The following is a 26,461-nucleotide window of genomic DNA, read 5'->3' as shown; positions in this document are numbered from 1 at the left end:
AACAGTTCTGATTCTTGGCTTTTTTTATTATAAATACTTCTAGTGGAGGTGTTTAACTTGCTACTGTACCTCCAGGAAGAGCCTTTAGCCTAATTTTTTACTTTTAACCACTTGAGTGCTCCAAGACCTCATAAAGCCCCTACAAACTCTCATTAACAGTCTGCACCCCTCCAAAGCCATGCCCTGACGGACCATGGGAACAGTCAGCTGCAGGTGGCTCAGGGGATTGAGTTTTGCTGGGAGCAACGGTGACCTGTAAATGCCTGTAACATGTAATATTTCCCCTCCTCCCCTTCAGATACTCATAAGACAAAAATCTGGGCTTGCAGGAGGGATGGAAAAAACATCTTCTTCCAAAGTGGCCTCTGAGTCTGTGTTCCTCCAGAAGTCACCTTAGAGCACAAAAGAATAAACCTTCACAAAACTTCTGATTTACAGGACTCATTTAAGCCCCCTGGGGAGTCCCTACGTGAAGTTATATCCTCATCTTCTCCATCACTGTGGCGAGTGAGCTGATGTCTGCTTTTAGCGGTAACCCAGGGAAACCACAGCAGCCAAATAGTTTGAGGGACGACTTGGCAAAAGCAAATCACGTCAGCATGAAGCTCCGCAGAGCCAGGGGAGCAGTTTTCCGTAGAAAAGATTTAGGAAGAGTTACAAACCCAAGCACTGGCTTCTGCTTTTGTGTCACTTGATTCTTCTGGTCGTTTCCCCTGTGTCTCTCCCACACTCCTGTTTGGAAGGAAGAAGAAAACTCACTTCACGCTGAATTCTCTAGTCTCACGCAAACTCTGATTTTTGTTGAGCTGACTGACAGAGGCTGATAATTGCGTTTTTTCCCTTCCAGAAGTGTGACTTAACTTCCATAGATTTCCATTTGTCTTCTTATGAGCTTATGAAGCCCTGTCCCCAGACTTGCTTTGTCTTCTGTGTCCTACAAAACCCTGCGTAATTTTAATGCTTCATGTTTCAGCTGGAATGAAAATCACCTTTGGCAACAGAGGGCTAAGAGAAAGCTGGGATGAAAAGTGTGTCATCGTTAGAGAGTCAGGGAGGGTCAGTGCCGGGGCAGGGCAGGACCCTCACGGCCACCAAGACGGGGCTGGGAAGGTCAGCATCACCGCCGTGGGGTACCGTGCAGGAGTTGTACCTCTGAGGACTGGCTGAGTCAGAACGGGCGTCTCTGCCGTGCCTTTGCATCCATCAAGTGACCCGATATCTCAGGCACGCCTTCACAGGGACAGGGTCTCGGCAGAGATTTCTGCTGGGAGCTCACCCTCAGACAGTATCCGCGTCATCACCGTCCTGCACAGCGCAGCCGCAGAGTGATTCGGGTCTCTGAGTGTTACTGCTCAGACAGTGCTGGGAGGGAAGGTTGTTGTTCTGTACGAGACAAAACACGATTTGGTCCTGAGGACTAATCCCATCCCACAGATGCTGCCAGCCTGGTGTTTGAGTGGCTTTTAGGACTGCAGTGATTACAGGAGCGACAGCAGCGTGGAAGTGGGTTAGTGTTTCATTCTCTCCTGCCAGTGGCAAACATTGTGGTACTGGATTTTCTTTTTTTTTTTTTTGTGAAGATTTAGCACACAGACACAGGGTTTGTGGTGTCGTTTCTTTTTACACTAGCGAGCAGCCAGTGCTAAGCCTTTCCGTGCACAGCTTTGTGCTTCTGCACTGTGCTCATGCAGCACGCCACTGCCTGCCACGGTGCTGAGCAGAAACCTGGGATCTGGTGGGTTTACACTGATGCAAACACATCAGTTTTAATGGAGAGGAGAGTCAGACTGAACCACACTTGGTGATAGCAGAGGTATGGGCAGACCACTCTGCTTGTGCATCCAAACAACCCTGAATACAGAACTAGTTTAGATCCAGTATCACATAAGCTGTCCTTTCTGTGGTGAGCCAACATAAAGCCCGAAACTTTCAGGTCAAAAATGAACCTGGACACTGTCTAAATCTTCCTTCCCGGGGCCAGAGCGATATGTAAAGGTGTATAAGGACCCAAGGGCTCCCATAGGTATTCACTGACAGCCATAGCCAATTTAGTCCCACTGATGTTAGGAGTTTCAGTGCTGTAAAAAATCCCATTAAACACCTGTACAAGTCTTCCTCCTCCTGAAGACCTTTGAATACGTAGACCTGGGATCCCAGACCAGCTCCTCTTGAAGCAGGTGGGAAACTTTCCACTGGCTTTGAAGAGGTGTTTGAGGCATCAGCTCCAGCAGTGTGCAAAGTCACCTGGAAATGAAGTGTGACTGCACTGACATGCACAGCGTGCTGGGGTCCAGACTTGCACAACCCAGCAAGCAGCTTGCCAGAAAAAACACTGAATACAAAGGGTTTGCAGGAGGGGGATTCGCTTTTCTAGCTTTTATGATCCTTGGGAGTTTGTGTTTGCAAATAATTCTTTCAACAAATTAAACCCTTCTGCCTCTGGGGAAAATATTGATTTTTTTTTTTTTTTAACTATATAAGAGTTTTGGTACAAATCAAAACATGGAAAAAATCTTTAAATACAGCCTTTCATAGAAAGCATGCAATTTTCACACTTTTACCATAACAATTCATAAAAGGGAAAGTCAATGCTATTCTAGACAATTTCCCAAGTTCTTTAAAGACTTCACAATACAATTATGGAATGAATCAAGGCTTTAAAGAAAGCTCAGAAAAGACTTTTTGAGTTCTGTGTAATTATATTAGGCAAGACTAATTTATAGCTAGGGCAAAGTTTTTGAATGAAAGCCAGTAAACTCTGAAGCTCAGGTGACAGAGTGAAGCATTTCCAGAGTTAAGCGTTTCCTTTTGCTGCTGTGCAAACACTGTTTGGTGGTAGGAAAGAAGGACGTTCGGCAGCTGAAGCCATAGAATTAGGAGTGGGGTACTACAGCGCTCGTTTCTTAGTCTGATCCAGTAACTCTGAGCAAGTCATTTCATCCCTGTGTGCACCAACGCAGCCCAGCTGCATTGGGAAGGTTAAATAAATGGAGCAGGTTCTTTACAAGCACAAATCACTCTCTCAGTGAAACCGTGTCACTTTGTACCAGCTGAGAACTTGGTCCCTACTGCTTAATGATCTTTCTTAGCATCCTGAGGCAACTCCAAAAGACAACTCTTCTTTATATGCTGGAGGCTGTGAGATACGTTATCTTTTAGAAGCTTAGAAAACTGCTATATATTTAACAAAAGAGGCCATTAACAGCTTGTAATGGTGGGGTATATCTAGGAATTTCCTCAGTCCGCAGAGGAGCTCTATTATTATTATTACCAGCATAAACAAGAGACGATGTTCTCACCATGTGGGTTGCGAGAGACAAAACCCAGCTGGTACTTTTGCTAAACACGTTCAGCTCTGGGGCACAAAGCTGTATAGGGACTTGATCCATCTAAAGAAAACTTTGGCAACAACAACAACACTGCCTATCTTCACCAAAAGAGGAGTTGCATCTTTCTCAAATTTACAAACAAAGTAAGTTAAGTGCTTCTGATTGCCAGTGCACCTGCTCCCCACACGCTTATGTGCTTCTTATTTCTTTCTTTTATGGATCCCTTGTAGCATCTTGGGGGTGTGGTTGGATTCTTTCTCCATTTTTCCGTTCATCTCTGGCATTTCTGAATCCCTCCAGAGCAAAGAGACCACGCATCTGCACGAGATACTGGGTGTCCAGCAAATGCTTGTACACTGAGGTGGTGGTGGTGGGTGGGTGGGTGGAGGGGGGATGTCTCCACCCGAGCAGACGGAGCACCCATTTGTAGATGAGGCTTTCCTGGCTTTGCAGTCTGCAGAGGGACGTGGGGTTGGCTTGGAGTGCAGGATTGCTTCTGTGTTTTAGAGCACCGAGGTGCAAGCTATGTGGCTATCTGGAGAAGAAGTTAGCACGCCTTGTAACCCTACAACAGGGCAAAGTTCCCTATTGGATTTAGTAGTTTTATCTTTTTGTCATTTTATCACTTTTCATAAAATTGCTTCCACAGTGATTTGCAGCACACAGTTTAATTCCTGTTAATATTTTGAAATTTTAAATACTTCAGGGGCTTTTGACTTGTCCCACACTCATCTCAGTGATGCACTGAGCCTCCTCCTGAGCCGCACAGCAGCGAGGACGAGCCCCGCGGGCACCCAGCCCCTCCGTGCTGCAGGGAGGGCTGGCGCGGCAGCGCACCGTCCCACCACGGCAGCCTTGCCACAGACATGCAGGCGAATCCTACACATGCCTCTTCCCCTGAGCTTGTTCAGCTCAGCTCCAGCGGGTTTTCTGGACAGCCCATAAGGCCCTCACAAAGCCTTCCTGCTTTTATTTGACACGAACAGTGACTTCCACTTGATTCAATCACTGCTTAATTTGATCCTCCATTTAATTTTATCAAAACTGTAGTAATCAAATAATTTGTACTAAAAACATTACAACTTCCACTTGTTTGTTCCAATCAATTTTAATCCTTTAAGGCACAAAGTTTATTGGATAATTTGATTATGAGATAACAAAACGCTGTCATTAAGTCTACAAGGAAAGGACAGAGCACAAAAAAGAAAGTTAAAAAGATCCCAAGGAGTGCTCATAATAAAGAAAAAATACAATAACATACTGTTATTTAGAAGTCACGCTACGCACAATGAAAGCTAAGAAGCATCCTGCTGTTCGCGAGATTAAAAGATCAGTGGCATGTTTCAGTCGAGACATTTCTGGCAATGAACTGCACTGAAAAGGGGAAGACAATGTAATTGGATGCGAATGAATTTGCCTTTTTTGAGTGTTGACCCATGTGAATAAATGTATGTCAGTGGTACTTCAGTTTTCCCTCTGTGCAATAAGCCTCCAAAAGCCAAAGCCAGCAGAGTAAGAGGAGGGAAAAGCTTTCCAGGCTGTTCCTCTGTTGCTGTGAGAAATAAAACACAATCTCCTGCTCCACTGATCCTTCTCCTCCCTTGACTGTGCCACATTTCTCCCCTGCAGGTCAACACTTTCATCTCCTTCGTGTTCCCCATGGTCGTCATTTCTGTGCTCAACACCATCATCGCCAACCAGCTCATGGTCATGTTCAAGCAGGCTGCCCAGGAAAACCAGGTCTGCACCATCGGCGGGCAGCAGACGATGCTCAGCATGTCCATGGAGCCCAGCCGCGTGCAAGCCTTGAAGCACGGCGTGAGGGTCCTACGTAAGTATTCACATATTTTGGCATGGAACTGGCTAGAGGTGTTTAAGTAAATACGATTTGAAGAGTAATAGGTTGACATTGGTAAAAGCTTTCCCTCAAAACATATTTTAAATGAAAATTAGCTTTTTTTGGAAATCCGAATTGCCCCCAAATGCTTTGACGTTTGCCAAAATTGTCCAATTCTTGTCTCAAAGCCCCAGACTTTGGAAAATAGATTTGTTTGTTCTCTTGGTCTCTTTTCTTCTTCATCTACTTCTTGCTGAGTCACCCAGAGTTTCCTAGAGACTTTTACTGTCTATTTTCCACTATTTTCTTTTTCTCCCAGAGTAATTTTTCTGAGTCCTAATCTTCCCTTAAAGGACAAAAAAAAAAAAAAATACAGAGAAAGGAAGCTAAAGAGATATTTGAGTATTATTTAATTAATTGTGCTCAATGGGGGAGAAGCTGATAAATGAAAATTTCAAATTTAAGGAAAAAAATACATTTCATGTTCTGTGAAATAGAAATGACTGCATAGCATCAACTTTTCCTGTTTCTTTTTTTATTTCTGGCCAGCTCCAGCCTGAACCCCTCTCTTTCAGCTGGTGCTGGTTTTAGGCTTTGAGTGTGACCAGGGAACCAATGAGGTTTTAAAACCAAAATAGTTCATGAGATTGGGTTTGAGGAGATCAGCTAGAGCGGACACATAGCAGAGGGTACGCAGCCCCACTGGCATTGCCCATGGTAAGTGAGATGTGCAAATTCCTCTCCGCTGTTACAAGCAGAGACTTTGGAAACCCAGTGTTGGTGCCTTCCTTCCCCTGCTCCCAAGGTAAAAGCAGGAGCTGCTCTGAGGGTGTTCTCTGCTCCTTTAGAGCTGTGTGGAGAATTAGTTTTCCCCTAAAGATACACACGTAGGAGAAAAGAGTTTCTCGCAATCAATCACAGCTTTAATTCAGATTTCAATTTTCCTCTCTGTTAGAAAAAAAAACAACTTTTTTGATCAATTTAGATTTTTCCTAATGTTTCTTCTCTTCGAAACTCTGATTTGAGAGCAAACCATTCCTCACCTAATCCCATACACCTGATGTTTTATAATATCCCAGAAATAACTCCACTGCACACTTGAAAACCTGAAGCAAGACACTGGCAGGGGCGATCGCTGTGTTGTCTGTAGTGAAAGAATTCCCCTGTTCCTGTCCTGCACATAACGTCTCCCCAAGTCAAGTGTTCAGCTCTGGGCTAAGGTGACTCTGATTTATCTCCTTTCCTGGGGGCCAAATGTCTCACAGTAAACTGAAGCAGAGTTCCCAAGGAACATGTGCGCACCCTCTGTGTGCACTTGACCTTCTCCCACCAGATATTGCACCCAATGTTTTCCAGATTCTGACCCAGACAATAACAATATATTAAAAAAAAGACATTTTTTGCCCCAAGCCAATGCAGCAGAAATTTAAAAAATAATACTACTTCTTACATGATTGTAACTAAATTTTGCAGCTCTTTGAGGGCTGGCTAGCTGAACGTATTTCAGTCAAATTCCCAAGCCCTGTTCTGGAAAATACCTTCATCCACATGTCACATGCAATAAAGGGTTCATGTTTGCACATGCAATGTCTCAAACAACATTGCTAGCTGTGACCACAAGTGGCCGTTTATGAACTGCTCAGGTGGGTATTCACAACTTCATGGAGAAACTAGACAGAACTTTGATCTCCATGGATGAAGACAGAAAGAGATTAAATTTTTTTTATTATTCTTCCAAACAACCACATTTAGTGTAATCACAAATACTCCTTTTCTTTTGCCTTGACTTGTTGATACGTAGAGCTAAAGAACAGATTTGCTCACATACAGAGACTGAAAAAGCAAAACTAGCCCAGCATTTTAATGATTTGGTCAACAGCAACTTAAGCCTTGCGTGTATCGCTTTATTCCTTTTCTTTTTCTGCAGAGCTTTGGTTGAGACAAAGGTTAAATAAAAGATCCTGCACCCAGGAATTGAGCTGTACTGCAAAATACTGGATGGCTTAATCCAATAAGCTGAGGAAAAGACCAAAGAATCTGATAGCTTAAACTGACAGATGACAAAGCAAAACCTCTTAAAAAATAGCACCCCAAAAAATCTAATAAAGTATGCCGGTACTGGTTATAAACTGTGAGACTCCTCGTGAATATTAGATGGTGAGAGTTTTTTAGCAGAAAGCTTTCTGACCCCGGTGATTTTCATGGCAACGCTTTTGGTAGCTGAAGTGCTTTGGCCAAGGCCACATTTTCAACAAGGAAAGAAATCCCTAGAGAAGGCACCAAGAACCTCCATGAGATTTTTCCAGCTGTTTTTCACAAGGGATGCATCCCCCGCAGCGCGCTATGCCCATGCCGTGGGCAAGCCACTGTGTGCACCCCGGCTTCAAACACCGTGCTGGGAAATGCCTACTGAGAAAAAGCAGGGAAAAGCCCAGAAGACATTAAATTCCCTGTAATTATCTTGTTGGGCTGCGGTTATTTACTCTCCCTGCACCCTGGTTAACTATCACCCATCTGGGGATAAGAAGCGAGCCTTGCTTCGGCGCTGAGCCTCCAAGGACGGGGCCGTGCAAGTCCCCCGCTATCTTTTTCTGTTTCTTAATGCTTCTGCCTACTGCCATTAAGTGAGAAGCTGCCTTTTCTCACTTGTGCTACAACACCTCACACCTCTCTCTCTCCCCTTTTAGTATTGTGTATTCTTTTAACGTCAAGAGGAGAGAGCTCTTCATGAAAAATAACGGAGAGACCTAAACTTACACCTGCCGTTCCCTGGGCATTGCTCAGTGGCGGTGGAAGAGCATCCCTCGCCAACAGGTCCACATTTCCTCTGCGGCACTGAAAACCAGCCCTTCTTTCTCCCAACAATAAGCTTAATTTTCTTCTTCTTCTCCAAGCCAATTTTTGCTTTTGTTATGTACTGCAAAAGCTGAGAAAAGTTAGCAAAAGTGAGGGCTTCAGGCTGGAGCCTGAAATGGTGTAAAAGTGGGTCAGACGTGGCACCGCGGGGCTCCGTGGGCTCCGTGGGCAGCTCCGTGGGCAGTGATGCCCAGGCATTACGTGCATCTCCCCAGTGCCAGCCCAGTAGCAGGACTGAGCTCCCTTCCCTGCTGGGAAGGCAATGAGAGAGCAGCCACTTGCTCCTTTTCTGGACTGAGGAAGATCCAGCAAATAAGAAATCCACCGTCAGTTTTGTCTGTGATTCACCACATGATGCAGAAAGGCTTTTTTTATCTGGCAAGCGTGAGTGAAATCCTGCTTCATTTCATTTTTCAGATGCACTTGATTACTGGAGGTGATTGATTCACATTTACTTTTGTCACCTGTTCCTCACAACTTTTTTTTTTAAATAAACCAGGCCTCTGAGCTGTCTGAAAAGTAGCAAAAAATAAACAAGGATGCACATGATTTATCCTGGGATCCATGGCAGCCAAAACCATGTACACAGTCTAGGCTAGTTTATGGAAGAGAATGGGAAAAGAAAAATGACACTTGTCCCCAGTAATAAAACTGTTGGCACAAAATCAGAGCTTCATGGGGGTCAAAGTATTTTCCATTTCCAAAAGTGGACTTTGGCCTGAAGTGCAGAGAGCTTGATTTTGTTTTAAGGGTGGAATGTTTTGGAACCTGTAAAACCAGTGCTCGGAAAAGAAATGTTTGTAGTTCATGGTGTGGAGAGCTGTTGGATGAGACCAGAGCAGCAAACACCTTCCTTCCTTCCTCCAGATCTACTGAGATTATGTATTTATTTACATTGAAGTAGGAGCTAAAAGCGGTCAGGCTAGCAGCTTCATTCAAAACATCCACAACATCATTTTCCTCCTCTTTGGTAGCATTTATGTATTTTCTTGGCTCTGTCTGACTTTGGTCATGTACAAAATAATTAGGGAGATGAAGACCAAGGAACGTGTCAGCCCTGCTGCCGGGGAGCCGGCTTGTTAATTCATTAAGCATGTGATTTCTGATTGCAATTCCCTCTCCGCTCTCAGCGTTCACCAGGTGTGAGGATCCAAATTCAGAGAGCTCGAGGCGCTGGCAGCTTCCCAGCTCTTTTGTGAAGACAACACGGCAACGTCTGCACCAGTGCTGCCGCTTAAAATACCTGCCACCCAGAGATTTCATACCCTACTTCATCCATCCAATACATCTTCCATTTCTCCAGTTATAAACCACCTCCAACTTTTGGTATTATTCCTTGGCTGTGTTGAAGGAGTGCTGGGAAGCTGAGGCTCTTGGGCACTGTGTGACGCTTCATGGAAGGGTGAAGCTTCTCTGATTGCATAGACTGATAGCCAATCATTTGATAAGGTAAAAAAGTCCTAAATAAATCCAAACTGTAGCACTAAGTCTTAAACACACACCTGCACACACGCACCCTTCAGAATAAGCAGCCTTCAGCAGGTAAAACCTCACATACACTGCCCAGACCGTTGCATACTGTATCCAGACATAGAGAGGCAATATAAATCTTCCCCATCTCGGTTTCATGTTTCCAAACAGTTACTCAAAAATCACAGACTCACAGAATGACAGGGGTTGGAAGGGACCTCTGGCGATCATCTAGTCCAACCCCCCTGCCAGAGCAGGGTCACCTGGAGCAGGTTGCACAGGGATGCGTCCAGGCAAGTTTCGAATATCTCCAGAGAAGGAGACTCCACAGCCTCTCTGGGCAGCCTGTTCCAGTGCTCTGCCACCCTCAAAGTAGAGAAGTTCCTCCTCATGTTTAGATGGAACTTCCTATGACCAAGTTTGTGCCCATTACCTCTCGTCCTGTCACTGGGCACTGCTGAAAAAAGACTGGCCCCATCCTCCTGACACCCACCCCTGAAGTATTTATAAGCGTTGATAAGATCCCCCTCAGTCTTCTCTTCTCCAGAATAGAAAGACCCAAGTCCCTCAGCCTTTCCTCATAAGAAAGATGTTCCAGTCCCCTAATCCTCTTCATAGCCCTTTGCTGTCCCCTCTCCAGCAGCTCCCTGTCTTCTTGAACCGGGGAGCCCAGAACGGGACCCAGCACTCCAGACACGGCCTCCCCAGGGCAGAGTAGAGGCGGGGACAACCTCCCTTACCCTGCTCACCACGCTCTTGATGCACCCAAGGATGCCATCGTCCTTCTTGGCCCCAAGGGCACATTGCTGGCTCATGGTCATCCCATTGTCCCCCAGGACTCCCAGGTCCCTTTCCACAGAGCTGCTCTCCAGCAGGTCAGCCCCTCACCTGTACCGGTGCCTGGGGTTATTCCTCCCCAGGTGCAGTACCCTACACTTGCCTTTGTTGAATTTAATGGGGCATATGAGCATTCATGAGGGCGCATTTGAGCTTTGTTCAAGCTGAAAGCACTCTTTGGCCAACATATCTTCTTGAAAGGGGACAGTTTTGTGACATGGACTGATTGTCCCCATCAGTACTCTAGCCTGCAGCCCATTCTCCGAGCAGCCCTCAATATCTCCCCTTCTCCCTGTCAGATCTTTTCCTGCCGTGGATGGAAGGGAGGAGTTACCGAACGGCACAGCTGAGCTCTGATAACAATGTTGAGACAAACTGATGGACATCAAGTGGAGGCTTTGCACGTCCCTGGGTGGATGTTGGCTAAGCCTATTAAAATGGGATCAGTTCCAGGTAGCGTTTGCTCCATTACAGAAGCTGCTTAGTGAAAGCAATTATAAAGCACTTAGAGAGGTTTAACCAATTAAAAGAATACCCTTCAGTCTCCCACAGCTGACAGGGTGATGCTTCAGTAAGATGCTTTTTAGGAGATGAATTCAAACTATATTTTTTTACTGAATATCTAAGAATTTTTAAATTATGATTTTGGGGTCTCTGCATTTCTTCAAGTAATAGTAGACAAAGGTGTCGTGGTTTAAGCCCAGCCGGACTAATCACCACACAGCTTCTCACTCACTCCCCTTCCTCAGCTGGACAGGGGAGAGAAAATATGAGGAAAAGGCTCGTAGGTCGAGATAAGGACATAGGGAGATCACTCACCAGTTACCATCATGGGCAAAATAGACTTGACTTGGGGAAATTAGTTTAATTTATTACCAATCAAAATCAGAGTAGGATAATGAGAAGTAAAACCAAATCTTAAAAAGCAACACCTTCCCCCCACCCCTCCCTTCTTCCCGGGCTCAACTTCACTCCCGAACCTCTTCCCCCCCCCCCGAGCGGCGCAGGGGGACGGGGAATGGGGGTTGCGGTCAGTTCATCACACGCTGTTTCTGCCGCTCCTTCCTCCTCACACTCTTCCCCTGCTCCAGCGTGGGGTCCCTCCCACAGGAGACAGTTCTCCACGAACTTCTCCAATGTGGGTTCTTCCCACGGGCTGCAGTTCTTCACGAACTGCTCCAGCATGGGTCCGTTCCACGGGGTGCAGTCCTTCAGGAACAGACTGCTCCAATGCGGGTCCCCCGCGGGATCGCAAGTCCTGCCAGCAAACCTGCTCCAGCGTGGGCTCCTCTCTCCACGGCTCCACAGGTCCTGCCAGGAGCCTGCTCCAGCATGGGCTTCCCACAGGACCACAGCCTCCTTCAGGCATCCACCTGCTCCAGCGTGGGGTCCTCCACGGGCTGCAGGTGGATATCTGCTCCACCATGGACCTCCATGGGCTGCAGGGGGACAACCTGCTTCACCATGGTCTTCACCACGGGCTGCAGGGGAATCTCTGCTCCGGCGCCTGGAGCCTCTCCTCCCCCTCCTTCTTCACTGACCTTGGTGTCTGCAGAGTTGTTTCTCTCACATATTCTCACTCCTCTCTTCTCCGGCTGCCTCTTCCTGGTTTTTCAGCCCTTCTTAAATATGTTATCACAGAGGCGCTACCACTGTTGCTGATTAGCTCAGCCTTAGCCAGTGGCAGATCCGTCTTGGAGTCGGCTGGCATTGGCTCTATCAGACATAGGAGAAGCTTCTAGCAGCTTCTCGCAGAAGCCACCCCTGTAGCCCCCCCTGCTACCAAAGCGCTGCCACGCAAACCCAATACATTCCACCCCTCGCCTCTGTGAATCACATATTTACAAATGATCATTAAAATCTACATTCATAATACAATGTTCACAAACTTCACTCACATCAACAAAAAAGAATTACCCACAGCAAAATCAAAATAAAATCATCACAACACCAAACAAAAGTGGACAATTTACACACAATCCACCCCTCGTCCTTTCACCACAATTACAACAACAAAAATTCCCCATGATCATTCTGCACTCTAACATTGTTCAGTCCGTATTTTGCCCATTACCTCTCCCAATTACTGTCCTTATCTTGAATTCCTCGAGCCCCACGTTGGGCGCCAAAAAGACTGTCGTGGTTTAAGCCCAGCCGGACTAATCACCACACAGCTTCTCACTCACTCCCCTTCCTCAGCTGGACAGGGGAGAGAAAATATGAGGAAAAGGCTCGTAGGTCGAGATAAGGACATAGGGAGATCACTCACCAGTTACCATCATGGGCAAAATAGACTTGACTTGGGGAAATTAGTTTAATTTATTACCAATCAAAATCAGAGTAGGATAATGAGAAGTAAAACCAAATCTTAAAAAGCAACACCTTCCCCCCACCCCTCCCTTCTTCCCGGGCTCAACTTCACTCCCGAACCTCTTCCCCCCCCCCCGAGCGGCGCAGGGGGACGGGGAATGGGGGTTGCGGTCAGTTCATCACACGCTGTTTCTGCCGCTCCTTCCTCCTCACACTCTTCCCCTGCTCCAGCGTGGGGTCCCTCCCACAGGAGACAGTTCTCCACGAACTTCTCCAATGTGGGTTCTTCCCACGGGCTGCAGTTCTTCACGAACTGCTCCAGCATGGGTCCGTTCCACGGGGTGCAGTCCTTCAGGAACAGACTGCTCCAATGCGGGTCCCCCGCGGGATCGCAAGTCCTGCCAGCAAACCTGCTCCAGCGTGGGCTCCTCTCTCCACGGCTCCACAGGTCCTGCCAGGAGCCTGCTCCAGCATGGGCTTCCCACAGGACCACAGCCTCCTTCAGGCATCCACCTGCTCCAGCGTGGGGTCCTCCACGGGCTGCAGGTGGATATCTGCTCCACCATGGACCTCCATGGGCTGCAGGGGGACAACCTGCTTCACCATGGTCTTCACCACGGGCTGCAGGGGAATCTCTGCTCCGGCGCCTGGAGCCTCTCCTCCCCCTCCTTCTTCACTGACCTTGGTGTCTGCAGAGTTGTTTCTCTCACATATTCTCACTCCTCTCTTCTCCGGCTGCCTCTTCCTGGTTTTTCAGCCCTTCTTAAATATGTTATCACAGAGGCGCTACCACTGTTGCTGATTAGCTCAGCCTTAGCCAGTGGCAGATCCGTCTTGGAGTCGGCTGGCATTGGCTCTATCAGACATAGGAGAAGCTTCTAGCAGCTTCTCGCAGAAGCCACCCCTGTAGCCCCCCCTGCTACCAAAGCGCTGCCACGCAAACCCAATACAAAAGGCCAAGTATTAATGAAGTATCCATGTGGCCTGCATTTCATTAATTTGTGCATTAATAATTCCCCTTCTGAACAAATGTTTTGAAGAGTTCATTCATTTCTCCTCACTGATGTTCCAAGTCTGAGCTATCTATTTCAGGAGGAGAATATTGCTATGAGATTTAGTGTAACCATCCCGCAAACAGGAATAACAAATAGCAAATACTTTGCAGCCACAATACACAGAAGAGCACCAGTCTGAAAATCTGCTCCTTAAACAGTTGTATTTCATAATTCCTATATTCTAAGGAAATCAGATTTGTCCATGAACCATTTCTTTTGCAAAAAGGAACTAAATTCATGGCAGTTTGTGTCCCTAATAAAACATCTGAGCAACTCCAAGTGGAGTTCAGCAAAACCCCCGTGACATTAAGCGTGAGTGGAAGCTGAGTTTAACGGCTGAAGTGTCAGATTGAAATTCAGGAGGATAAATTAGCTATATAACAGCTGTATATATCTCCCAGAGATGTTTGTACACGTAGGTTTACTTTACAGCCTGCCAAGTGACATAAAGAGAGCAGAATCGCTCTATAAACACCCTCTGAGGAGCAGAAAGGGACCATGGCTGCACCTCTTGGGACAGGGAGACTCTTTTTTCTCCTCTCCCAGGACGTGTCCCTTGGCTGGCACCGCAGCTCGTGCTGGCAAGGCATTCCTACTGGGATGCAGGCTCTCGTGGCCGCACCTCTGAAGACAACCCTAAGGCTGGTCAAGCCCAGCAAGCAGATTTTCCAGGTGTTAAACCCTGTCCATATGAGTGTTTAAAAGGCTAACTGATGTATTTTTAAACATAAAGTCTGGCCAGGGCTTTAGTCACTGCAGAAGCATGCAGTAAATACAGCCCCAGGGTCCCCCTGGAGAGCAGAAACTATTCTGGGAGGAACAAAGGACACATGAAACTCAAAACTGGAGGGGAAAGAAGAAAGGGGCTGCAGAGGATGCCAGTTCAGACTATACCTGATCTTGCCAAATAGAAAGAGCCTCGAACCTGGTGAGGAGAAGATGGGAGCCCTTATCTATCTTTCAAAAGAGAAATTTTCTTTCTTCTTCCTTCTCCTCCAAACACCTGGACATCCCCGGGAGGAATGGCACGAATGGAGTTTAAATGGAATCAAGCAACTTCTTCAACTTCCAAAAAAAAATAATTACCTTAGAAGGAAACTGGGGAAGAGACCCCAGTTTGCACTGGGTCAGCAGTGACATGCTGCTTGTTGGAGCCTGTTCTTGGGCTGGCTTTAACCTTCATTTTCTGCCTTGCTCCTCATGGATGAAACCGGTGCCAGTGGACGATTTAATCACCAGTGTGAGCAGGGGCAGGAATTCATATCCATTTTCAAATCTGTCAGCTGAAGCCATTGAAAATCAGGACTGGGGAATGTAGTCTGAGTAAAATACATTGGCTTTGCATGCCAAAAGGTTTTTCTATTCACTGTGCTGCCTCACCACCATTAACAAAGAAGTATTTTGGGGAGCATGGCTCCTTTCAAGTAAGATAGCATCTTCTACCCCATAATCCAAAAAAGAGACACAAAAAGAGACAATCCTCCCCCAGTAAGAAAAAAAAGAAGGAAAATGATACAGAAAGATAAACAGCAGATCTCTGGCTGCTGGGAATGGAAATAAAGGAGTCAAATCTAATGTTTACAGTGCCCAGCAACATGTGTAAGAGCACAGGGGGATTGTATCCAGCAAATGCGGCGTTTTCAGCGGTGTTTAAAGGAGCTGAGGGCTCCCCAGGCCCATTGCTATTCCCAGTTTCTCCTTCTTTGCTCTCCTGAGTACTACTGGTGCATACTAGTGGTCCCCAATCTCCACTGGTTGTTATCGACTTTTATGGAAATCCTTTCTTCTGCAGCCTTGCGACCCAAATACCAGCATAAGCAGTTTTAATTTTACTAGGCTTATACCCACCCTTGCAGCTGCCGTAATCCCTAGTTTGGGGCCCGCTGGTATAAATATTGCCTACGACCTGTCAGGTAGTGCAGCTTGTTAATATAAACAGCACCTCGAGGTTTAACTAGGCAGTGCCAGCTACATCTACACTTGGCCCAGCTTTTACCATCTCTCATATCAAACGTCATGGTGACACTTGCTCCCCTTTGTGAGAGATTGTCTTGTAATGGCATTGACTAGGTAAGTATATAAAACTCCAGAGCTTTGAAGGCACAAGGACTCTTTCTCCAGGAATCGGCATTAATGCAAATCCCTGACATGAGCCCCATAACACTGTCATATACGTTATTCTGTACCAGCTGGAGTTTGCATTCCTGGGGCAGCGTTGGAGACACACGGCCGCTGATGAGCTGAAATGCAGAAAAGGCTGAGAGGTGTTGTTCAGATGGGTCAGTACCTACCCAAACAGCTCCTTCCTTTGCTCCAAAATTAGAACACGCTGTTCCCCAGCTGTATGCGTTTCAGCTCCCCTTGAAATGCAGAGAAAAAGAAAGAAATTGGCCAAAATAACCTGAAGAAAACTATCAAGGAAGGATGGATATGAGCTTTTCTGGAGGCCTTAGCAGCAGTGGAGGTGGTTAAAAGAGGGAGCAGCATCTCTTTTTTTTCCCTCTCCTGGAGAGAAAGGAGGACAGGACGGAGGGATACCCTCACCGAGGGCCACCCCGGAGCCGCAGAGCCGCAGGGCTGTGACTCAGGAGGACCCTGGAGGGGATGGAAGAGCTAAAGCTAGGAGGAAATCACCATCCAAGTGCTTTGCACCGCAGCAGATCCCTGGGGTCCTGTGCGAGTCAGCAGCGGCGGCTCATTCCCCATCACCGTCCCGGTGCTCTGAGTCACACAGAGCCTCAGATGGCCCCGGAAGAGGGACAGGGGGCTGAAAACCCCTCCCGAGCACAGCTCCCGTGCTCAGCCGAGCTGGCCACCAGGCACCCACCAGGGACTTTTTACACATGATGTATTGCTCCGCGCTCCCACTAACCCAACGTGAGTTTTTTGAGATGTTGGCCCTGGAGAAGGGCTGTCTCCCAGCCTCAGCTACAGGATACACACAAGGTAAAATAAAATACTCAGTGCGATCTAATATAATTTAACTTCCAGGATTGCTTCCACATCTAGTTTAGTCTGAAAATCAAGACTGGCACAGGTTAAATCTTCTTTTGCACAATGAAAAAGATGTCACTCAGAATTTATGTTTCCCTCTGCAGGACTTCCTGCGCAATAAACAAACAAGGGCTCGTTTCTCCGTTGCTTCTCCTTCCTCTCTCCCCTTCTTCCTTGGGATACGGTTCAAATGGACAGAGAATAGAGCCATTATAAGACAAAATAGAAAGCCACAGGATGCAATAATTCAGGTTTTAATACACTTTTAGATTGGGAGTTTGATTTAGAAGGGAAATGAAGATGCAGCTGGGTGGAAGGATCATTCCCCAGCATCCCCGGCATGCCAGGGTCAGCTTGCTTGGGTCTCCTCTCCACTCCCCAGCCCTGGGCTCACAGATTTGGCACCTTGTTTTCTCAAATGTGGGAAAGAGAAGTTCATGGAGCAGCCCAGCTCCTGTGAAAATCACATTGAATTAATTAGAAGTAAGAGATGGGTCTGGTTTATTTTTAGTTCAAAAAGCAGAGGCAGGAAATCTCCGACCTCACAAACACCATTCCAGACAGTCACCCCCGCCACACCTTGGGTTGAATTCTTCCCCAAGCAGTGCTCAGCTCTACCAGGCTGACCTGCCCCACCTTACTCCACCAAAGAAACCCCTGTGTGAAGGGGGGTTTCTTCATCATCCCCAGATCACAGAATCACAGAATCACAGAATCCCTAAGGTTGGAAAAGACCTGTAAGATTATCGAGTCCAACCATCAACCAGCAACCCCACCATGCCCACTAAACCATGTCCTGCCGTGCTTCATCCACACATTCCTTAAACACCTCCAGTGATGGTGACTCCACCACCTCCCTGGGCAGTTTATTCCAGTGTCTCACCACTCTCTCAGTAAAGAAATTTTTCCTAATATCCAATCTGAACCTCCCCTGGCGCAACTTGAGGCCATTTCCTCTTGTCCCGTCACTCATCACTTGGGAGAAGAGACCAACACCCCCCTCACCACAACCCCCTTTCAGGCAGTTGTAGAGAGCGATAAGGTCTCCCCTCAGCCTCCTCTTCTCCAGACTGAACAACCCCAGCTCCCTCAGCCGCTCCCCATCAGACTTGTGCTCCAGATGATGGAGAACAGGTCCTAGGAGCCAGTAACAATAATCAAAAGTCATTTTGGCAGCCACTTTGCCCATTGCTTGTTTTACAACTCATCTGTTTTGATAAGCATGTGCCCGGGGAGGCACAAGACAGCAACAAAGGGCACCAGGTATCAGGCAGAAAAAGGGTACTTCCACGCTGTGTTAGATGAAAGTCAACACGTTCCCACGTTTCAGATTCGTCCCTGGGGAGGGAACCCAACAGGGCAGGATTTCCACCCTAAATCTGCTCGATTCCTTGTACGATAAAATTGAAACATACAGATTAAGGGTGACAAATGCAGGTCAGGGTCTCCTAATCTGTGTGGTGGAGGCCGGTGGTGCAGAACCGCACAGCGTGCGACCCAGCTGGGGTTTCAAAATCAGACCGTAAGTGTCTCCAACGCACTTAGCCATGTGTTTAATAGAGGTTTAATTACAGCGTGATTGCATGTGATATTACAGAATTACCACAGATTACTTAATTGACTATTTGTTTGCTGAGGTTAAGCAGGCATTTCTCTCAATATGTGTTTTTGCTGCTATAGATCTCTGCCTCCGTATTATTTGGCACAGCACTGTCTGAGCAACAGAAGCAGAGATCCTTTACCAGGAGAAAACCACTTTCATTTAACCTGTTGGTAAATTTAACAGGCAGATGTGTGAGACTCCTAAAACTGGCTGCAGAAAGAATCCAGATCCTGCTGTTCTTAAAGAGCCACATGCCGGGGCAAGCAGCCGGGAAGTGCCAGCGCATGGAGGCTTCTGCAAAAATTATGATGTGCACAAATGAACTTGTGTTGGGAGCCACTTGGGAAGCTGCTTTCGCAGCCTGAAAATCCAGCTAATCCTGTACAGGCACTGGGAAAGCAGATGGTTTAATGGGCATGGTGGTGTTGGGTTGATGGTTGGACTTGATGATCTTACAGGTCTTTTCCAACCTTAATGATTCTGTGATTCTGTGTGCCTGGAGCTGTGATCTTGGCTCGTTCCTGTAGGCCCGAGGCTGATGGATGGAGGGGGAGAGGCTGGAGAGAATCGCTTCTCCTGTGGCCCCTGGAAGGGATCTCCTGGGGAGTCCTGGGTGCACTGCTCCGTGCAGGGCAAACCGAAGGTCCATCCGACAGAGAAATTAATTTCTGGAGGCGGCCAAAAGCAGGTGCCCAGAAACATGGAAGGGCAAGGCAGGCATCCAGCGCTCCCCCCGAACTTCCTGGTGGACCTCCCCACTTCTCCGGTGCCACACGTCATTTTTGGGGTGTCTCCAGCAAAGTCCCAGCAAAGCTCCTCAGGGCAGGATCAGACGCGGGTCAAATTCATTCACTCGATGGCGTCGGCAGAGCTGCAGGCGGTCTAGTGAGGAATTACAGCTGCGATCACAATGACCATATAGCAGCCAAAAATAGTCAGATTGAAATAATGAATTCGCTTGGACAGGAGAATGAAAACAGACCCTCTAGCCTTCTTTCCAAAACATGTCCCTTCAGCTGCCTAAAACTTTATTGAATAAATGGCTTTTGCAACATTCCTGGAAGATGCTGTCATACATCATGCAGGCTGATGCTAAAAGAATATAACCATCTCCATTGTTAGTTATGTGTTTAATGAAAGAGGTAGCACATGGAGTTGAAGTAACACTGTGAGTATGGAGCTGGACACCAGGAATTATTTAATTTCTGTACAAATTAGGCAGTGACTCTGCGAGTGATGACACCCACAAAAATAGGGCACAGACGCTTCCCTCCCCACTGTGTTACTGAAGCCTCCCCTGTGCCTCTTGGCTGAGTAATGGTGATGGGGAGATGCAACCACAGCCAGACTTGCTCCTTCTGGACCACGTCTTTCAAGGGAAACACACCTTCTGCATATCTCCTCGATGAGCTATAGCATAGTCCCTGTGGGATGACAGCATCTGGGTTTGGGACATATCCACGTAAATATTTTCAATCCCAAGGCAGAAGGAAAAGCAGCCTTTGCCTCCATGTGCCAAATCCGCATTGCACTGGTGGTGCGTAGCCCTGTGAGAGAGCTTTGCTGCTTCCTAGCCCTTTACAGGTCACATAAAGGACAAGAGCGATGCGGCCCTTACTCTCTGTAGAGCAAATTTGGGATAAAAAATTAACATAATTATTTTATTTAGCCTTGATGTTCTTCTTGTCTTTTATTGTGTTACGCTTTAACTGAGATTTCTTTATTTCCTGCTAGGATTCTGCCAGAATCCTGTCATTTCATACAGAGGTTGAAATGCATATTACAAAAGGAAATAAATCTTTCCCTTGATTGCCTGATATAGCTACTTTTTAATCCAGATTGACAAACGCACGCTACCAACAGCACTTTTAACCTTCAGAGTTGTTGCATTTTGGTTTTCATTGTTTGATGTCCCTCGGCAGGAATCTGGAAAGGAAAAAAAGATATCATCTTTCTCTGCTTACCCTTTAATTAATCATTTTTATTATGGCAATGTCCAGACCCAAACGTCTTGTAATCACTGTCTCAGGTATTGCACAAAGGTAGAACAAAAGGACAAGCCCTGCCACCAGAAAGCAGGTCCTGAGGCTGTTTAATGATCCCCAGCACCGTGGGGACTGCGGCCAGCGGCTCTGCGTAACGAACTAATGGGATTATAGTGTCCCTGGCTCCCTGTCTACCTGGATGAAAAACATACGCTAACCGTCTCGGCGAGTACTTTGGACAAAATACCCCGTGCCACGAAGGCATGAAACAGAAGGACAGATGCAGTTTCGTTTAAGCCAGTGTCTGAACTAGGCATCAGCAGCCCTTTATCTGCATCCTGCCTCCTTTCATTCGTAATGGCACTGCCCCCATCCTTATTGCTGTTTTCTATTATTTCTGTTATGCTTCTTTTTACAGACATTTGCAGGCTGGTTGTCCCTCGGGGTTATTAATTCTTTGCACAACAGCAACAGAACAAAGTGAGGCTTTAGGAAAATGGTTCACAGTGATAAACACCACACAGACAGTCACTTTTTCACCCCCGATGAAGAATTGCTCACGAAAACTAACGGGCTTTTCTCATACCTTGCAGGTGCTGTGGTGATTGCCTTCGTGGTCTGTTGGCTCCCTTATCACATACGGCGTCTCATGTTCTGCTATGTCCCCTCCAGTCACTGGACAGAGTGAGTCACGACTCGGGGGACGAGCCCCCCCACGCCAGGACGGGGTGCGGGGTCAGGCTGGAGCCGGGGCTGCCGGGGCACCAGCGGGCTTGGGGGTGGAGGTGGGGGGTCCGGGAGCAAAGGCGTTCTCCACGCGAGCGGTTAAAGCCTCAACCTCCTAACTGTTGCTTTGTTTCTTTCTTTTGGATTTCATACCGCGTTTGCCAGCCAAATTAAGAGTCCTAGTTTTATCATCTAACCCCCCCAGGCGTGGGTGAAGGAAGCGTTAGCTTGAACCGACAAGCATCAGCATGCCCTTCCTTCTGTGGCTGCGACCACAGAATCGCCCCCGTTAACAACGGCGATGGATATTCACCTCTGACAGTCCTTGATGAAATGACATTTGGACAGGGGGGTTTTATACATCCGAAGTGGATTGCTGTCTCCGTGGCGGAGATATCGATCACCGGCCCTAAGACGGAGCAGCTCCTGTCAGCACACAATTTAGCTCCGCGACGCCACATTTCCTTAGTGACAGGAGAGATTACACAGGTGGGGAAATAACTGTGCTGCTTACTGAGTCTGGGGCAGGTTATTTACTGGGTTTTGCAGGGAGTGGATCAAAATTAAATACTAGCAGTTGCCACTGATTAGAAAATGTCCAGATGCTCAGAAAGTTTGGGGCTAATTGTACACCTACGCTGAATTCACGTGTGCTGTTCGCAGGCGTGCAAGGGCACACGAGCAGCTCCGTGCAGCCTTTCTGCCGCCTCAGGGCAGGTTCCTCAGCAAAGCAGCCACAGAAGAGATTATTCATTTTAAATGGCACAATTAAGCATTAATGCTGTCTGGGGATATACACCCAGGTAGCCTGAGACACCATGAGATGCTCTCAGTGAAAAATGTGTCTTTTCCCCCAAGGTGTTATGTCCCTCTTCTCTCTGGGACCGGGGCTGTTTCCTGCCATCAACAGGAAAAGAAAAAAAAAATCTACAATACCAAAAAGCAGAGCAACTATGAGACATGAAAATTTCATAAACTCCAAGCACAAAAAATAGTTAATTTACAATATAGCAGTCTGCTGAATGGAATTGTACATCCATCCGTAGTAAAAACCAAAACCTATCTTCAATCATGAAAACAGAGTTCTAGGCACACACTGGGACAAACTGTTGTTTCTTGTTTGCTTTCCTATATGAAAAGCACTTAAAGCAGCAATCAATTATGTAACGACTGCATTCGCTTTGAGCAAGAGGGGTAGAGAAGTCTGTCTGCAGTTACTGTGAATTTATACATTGTGGTTGCATTCACTTTTTTTTTTTTCCTTCTTTTAAAAGCCATGAGCAATTTTAGGAAAACATTGAATTCACAGGCATATTATGAATGGTGAACTATCAGTACGGTAGCTAATCAAGAGCTTGCAGCAGCTTGACGTGTTCATTTATAAATGCATGTGCCTGCCCCTGAAGAAGAGAAATTTTTACTATATTAATTCTTCACAACTACATAGAGAAACTCTGCTTGTAAGAGCTGGATGGGCCGTGCAGTACTTGGCAGTGCCGAGGGGGTGTGGAGGGACTGGTGATGTACTCCAGCACACGTCTATTTATCTTTTGTTAGACAATGCTCAGACTAACAAAGGTCTGCATTTTCCACTGAGATGAATGATCCTGGGGAACATCTTCCTGAAAATGAGACCCATGTTGTTTAGAAACACTTTACCAGCTCAGAGCTCTTAATCTCAGTTGTCCCAAGGAAAGATATTTCCAAAAGAAAAAAAAATAACTAAGCATTTTCAACCAATTCTAGTTTAAAACATTACATTGTGGTGGTCAGGTTATGTTTCAAACGCATGCTATCATCAACTTGCCCCCGGAATAGAGAATGCTATCCCAAATTACAGACAAATCCCAACCCAGGGACCCACTGAATGAGCTGGTAGAGCTCTCACTGCCAGGGGGAAGGAGAGAGCTGCATCTGTTGCTGGATCTTGGCTCTTCGGCAGGCTCCACAGACCAGAACTGCAGCCAGAAAAGTCAAGTTAATGTATATGCATGACACAGAAACAAATTTCCATCTGGCTTCTCAGTTTCCAGAATGCCTATTTTCAAAGACAAAAAGAACGCGCAAGGTAAATATCACGTCTGGACCCAGTGCATAAATAAGTTTCTAACTGCTAATGATTGAGGTAAGGCCTTTATAGAGAGACCCACATTTGGCCAACCCCAGTTGAAAACATAGATGTTTTCCTGGTGGCTCCTGCACCATTGGTAAACTCATGTCCCCAGCTGAGAAAGGTTAGCTCATGTTTTTCTCACCCTTGTGACTTGGAATTATTTCAGTTCTTCACACTCTGTTTAGATTTTTATCTCTCATCTGTCCTTGCAGTTTCCTTTTCAACTTCTACCACTACTTCTACATGCTGACAAATGTCCTCTTCTACGTCAGTTCGGCAATCAACCCCATCCTCTACAACCTGGTGTCTGCAAACTTCCGACAGATCTTCCTCTCTACACTCACACTCCTGTGCCTGCCATGGAGGAAGAAGAAGAAACGACTGGCCTTCACCAGGAAATCCAACAGCATCTCCAGCAACCACACATTTTCCAGCCAGGTCACAAGGGAAACTACATACTGACACCAAAGGAGGAAGGGAAATGCATTTCATCATGGAGTCAAAACTTGAGAGAGGCCTCTGTGACTTTCATGCACGGTCTCCAAATTCACGTAACACAAGTGTGTTTAGCAAAGTCATCTTTGTTGGAAAAATAGGCTTTGTGCTGCCAGTAACTTTGAGGTTATTTTAAAGCATTGGCCTTGCCTCTTGTGAGTAACGTCTACACGTTTTGTAACTTCAGTCTGGCATAAATCCAGGTGCAGTGTTAACTGGGAAGCCGAAATATGTTAAACTTAGGCAAAACCATACTGCATTTCATCCTTTTCTCAGTGCAGAGATGCCATGTTCACATCCAAGGGTTTGAGATCACGTCTCTTGGTGGCACTGAGCAGAGAGTCTGTTGAGGAGAGAGCAGTTTTGAACAGAAAGGGATGTTTTTGGAGAATGGACATGCTCATCTATGGGATGTTCAATGAACAAGGAGTGAAAACTCAGGGAGCCAGGTGGTTATTTTAGAAATACATCTAAATTATGATTAATATGACCTAGGTGCTCAAGAGAGCCGCTCTGGCTCCTTGAAATTAAATAACAACAGATGATCCCTTACCTAGATTGGGGTGGGTGTGGCCTGGGGAAACGGGGGTCATCTTTTACTTTAGGGCATATATAGTGCCTGGCACAGTGAACACCCTCTCTCACTGGTATTGGTTCTGCAACACCAATAGATAACAAAGTCTCTGGCAAAGTCAAGAATGCAGAAACTGTGCCCAGCTGGAGTGCTGAAAATGAACAGAAATGGAAAATCTTATTGTTGCCATGAGGCCAAATCCTATTTTTCACTAGGGAGAAGTTAGCTGGCCTGCATTAAGAGGTGAGATACTCCAGGCTCATGAGGGCTTCAGGCTGCTGAGATAGGAGCAACCTGCCCCAATTCTGTGGGACCTTCAGATTTTTCCCATTCTTATTCCAGTTTTACTTGTTTCCTCACCATTTTCACAGGGCTGATGTCTCATAGGTTATATCAGTTGTAGGCAACGGGGCCTCTTGTTCGACCTTTTCTCTTATTTCTTTTTGCTACCAGACTGTTGGCACACTGGTCTGCACATGCAAATCCTTAGATAGTGCAAATGAAGAACAGAAGAAGGTCTAAACTGGGGAGTCTTAGCTCTAAAACACCTGTCTTTTAACAAGCCAGAGGAACAGAAACAAGACCTGAAAATTCTCTTTGAAATTTCTCAGCCGGCCAGGATAGGTAGCGTGAGATTTTCTGCCTCTAACAGCCCACTGTGTGGTGCAGCAAATTGCTCCAGAGCCTTTAGCACCAGAGGCCACAGGCCTCTGGGACGAGCTAAAGGGCTTTCCCTGCTGTCACATCAACAGATGGTGACCTGCATGAACCTGGAACCAACCGATCATCCTGTGCAGCCTCTGCTGTGATTTTGCTGGTGGTGACCTTGTGTCCCCTGTCACACCACACTTCATCAGGAGAGCAGGGCTTGCCTCTTTATGAGGACAAACCAGAAGAGCCACTTGGCTCAATTCAGCTTTCTGGGCTTTGCCTGTCACTCTTCAACTAACGAGCACCCTTGGTACGTAACAGAAGTCTCACTGCTGGAGATGTGGATCTGGCCCCAGTGAACCATCACACAATGATGGAGAACTGCTACTGATCCACTGGGTACCGGTAACTTCTCCTGCTACAGATGTGGCATCTCATGGGTTCGGCCCTTTTGGGCTCAGGGCATAGAGAAAACACCTGTGGGGCATTTGCTGTGGGTTGTGAGTGACGGCTGTCTACTTCCAAGGCATTTATAACCTGGCAGCTGTACAGAGCTAGCTACCATGGGAGCTCCCTGGCTACCATCAGCCATGACCTCCAACCACACCTCCCAGGGATGGGAGATTGTTTTAATGACTAGTACAGAACCACTCCCAAAGAAAGGGCTCAAAATAGAAATCAGTGGGGCTTTAGTTTCTTCGGATTCAGCCAAACTGCAAGCTCTGTCCTGTCATGCCTTCTTTTAATTTCTTGCCCTGGTTGTACCAAACAAAGGGCAGAGATTATATTTGACAAAGCACTTTCATTGCTCGTGTGCAGTTGACTCCTCTTTGGCAAGAAAAACAGGTAATGGCACACACACAAAAAAAAAAGGGGGCAGAAAGGAGACTGGTCTCTTTGGAAGGAAATCTGTGAGGAACCAGCAAATGTTATCTCTCTGTGTGTGTGTGTGTGTGTTAGAAATGGCTTGGGCAGGTTGGAAGAAGCGTCTCTGGAAGATCTGTACATACTGTCTTGTGGGAAAGTCCAGGTACAATGAGCAGAGGAAGAGGAGTCTTAATGTCACACACTTAACCTTGGCCTTCCAGGCAAGACACTTTAAATGTATCTGGAGAGGACCCAAACTTTTTCACTTCACTTCTAAATAGTCAACAGCTGGGAGGTGGTTTCTGAAACCTCCCATGGAAGCTGTAACTGTGTGTTGCTTTGACTTCCATTAGGATTTAACATCCTGCTTGTCTCAGTTGCTTTTGAAATGTTAAACATTATTAATATACTTGTTCAACACCAACCTGCTGAAATGTGCTTGATTATCTTAGAAAACACTGTACAAAAATTGTTGTTTCACATAAGATGCTTGGCTTAGATTTTCATTACTGAGATACACTGCCAGCTTACAGAATATTTGATCACAGCTCAGAGAAACTGGTAGGTTTATTTTTGGTTTGACATGAAAATGGGAACAAGCTGGAGTAAAAACGAACTTACCATAAACTCTTCCGCAGTGTTTGTTGGGCCACTCGAGTCCTGAAGAGCTGACTGTTTGGGGGGATTTATCCGAGGGGTTTGCTGGCTTCTACAGCTCTGTACCTGCAGTGTAACACGGGAGCAGACCTGAGTCTATGG

General features: G+C 46.6%; 1 protein-coding gene across 1 annotated transcript in view; it reads left to right on the top strand.

The window, feature by feature from the left end:
- The window catches only part of NTSR1 (neurotensin receptor 1), a 63,792-nt gene extending 40,215 nt beyond the window's left edge, over nucleotides 1-23,577 (top strand). Inside the window, exons 2-4 of the mRNA XM_059827367.1 lie at nucleotides 4,959-5,160; nucleotides 20,870-20,960; nucleotides 23,328-23,577. Coding sequence (XP_059683350.1) covers nucleotides 4,959-5,160; nucleotides 20,870-20,960; nucleotides 23,328-23,577 — 543 coding nt within the window. The remainder of the gene's footprint in view (nucleotides 1-4,958; nucleotides 5,161-20,869; nucleotides 20,961-23,327) is intronic.
- Nucleotides 23,578-26,461: the final 2,884 nt, after the last annotated feature.

The sequence above is a fragment of the Gavia stellata genome, chromosome 20 (assembly GCF_030936135.1).
Source record: "Gavia stellata isolate bGavSte3 chromosome 20, bGavSte3.hap2, whole genome shotgun sequence".
Lineage (NCBI taxonomy): Eukaryota > Metazoa > Chordata > Aves > Gaviiformes > Gaviidae > Gavia > Gavia stellata.
The sequence above is the reverse complement of the archived record's forward strand: the minus strand, read 5'-3'. Positions and strand labels throughout refer to the sequence as shown.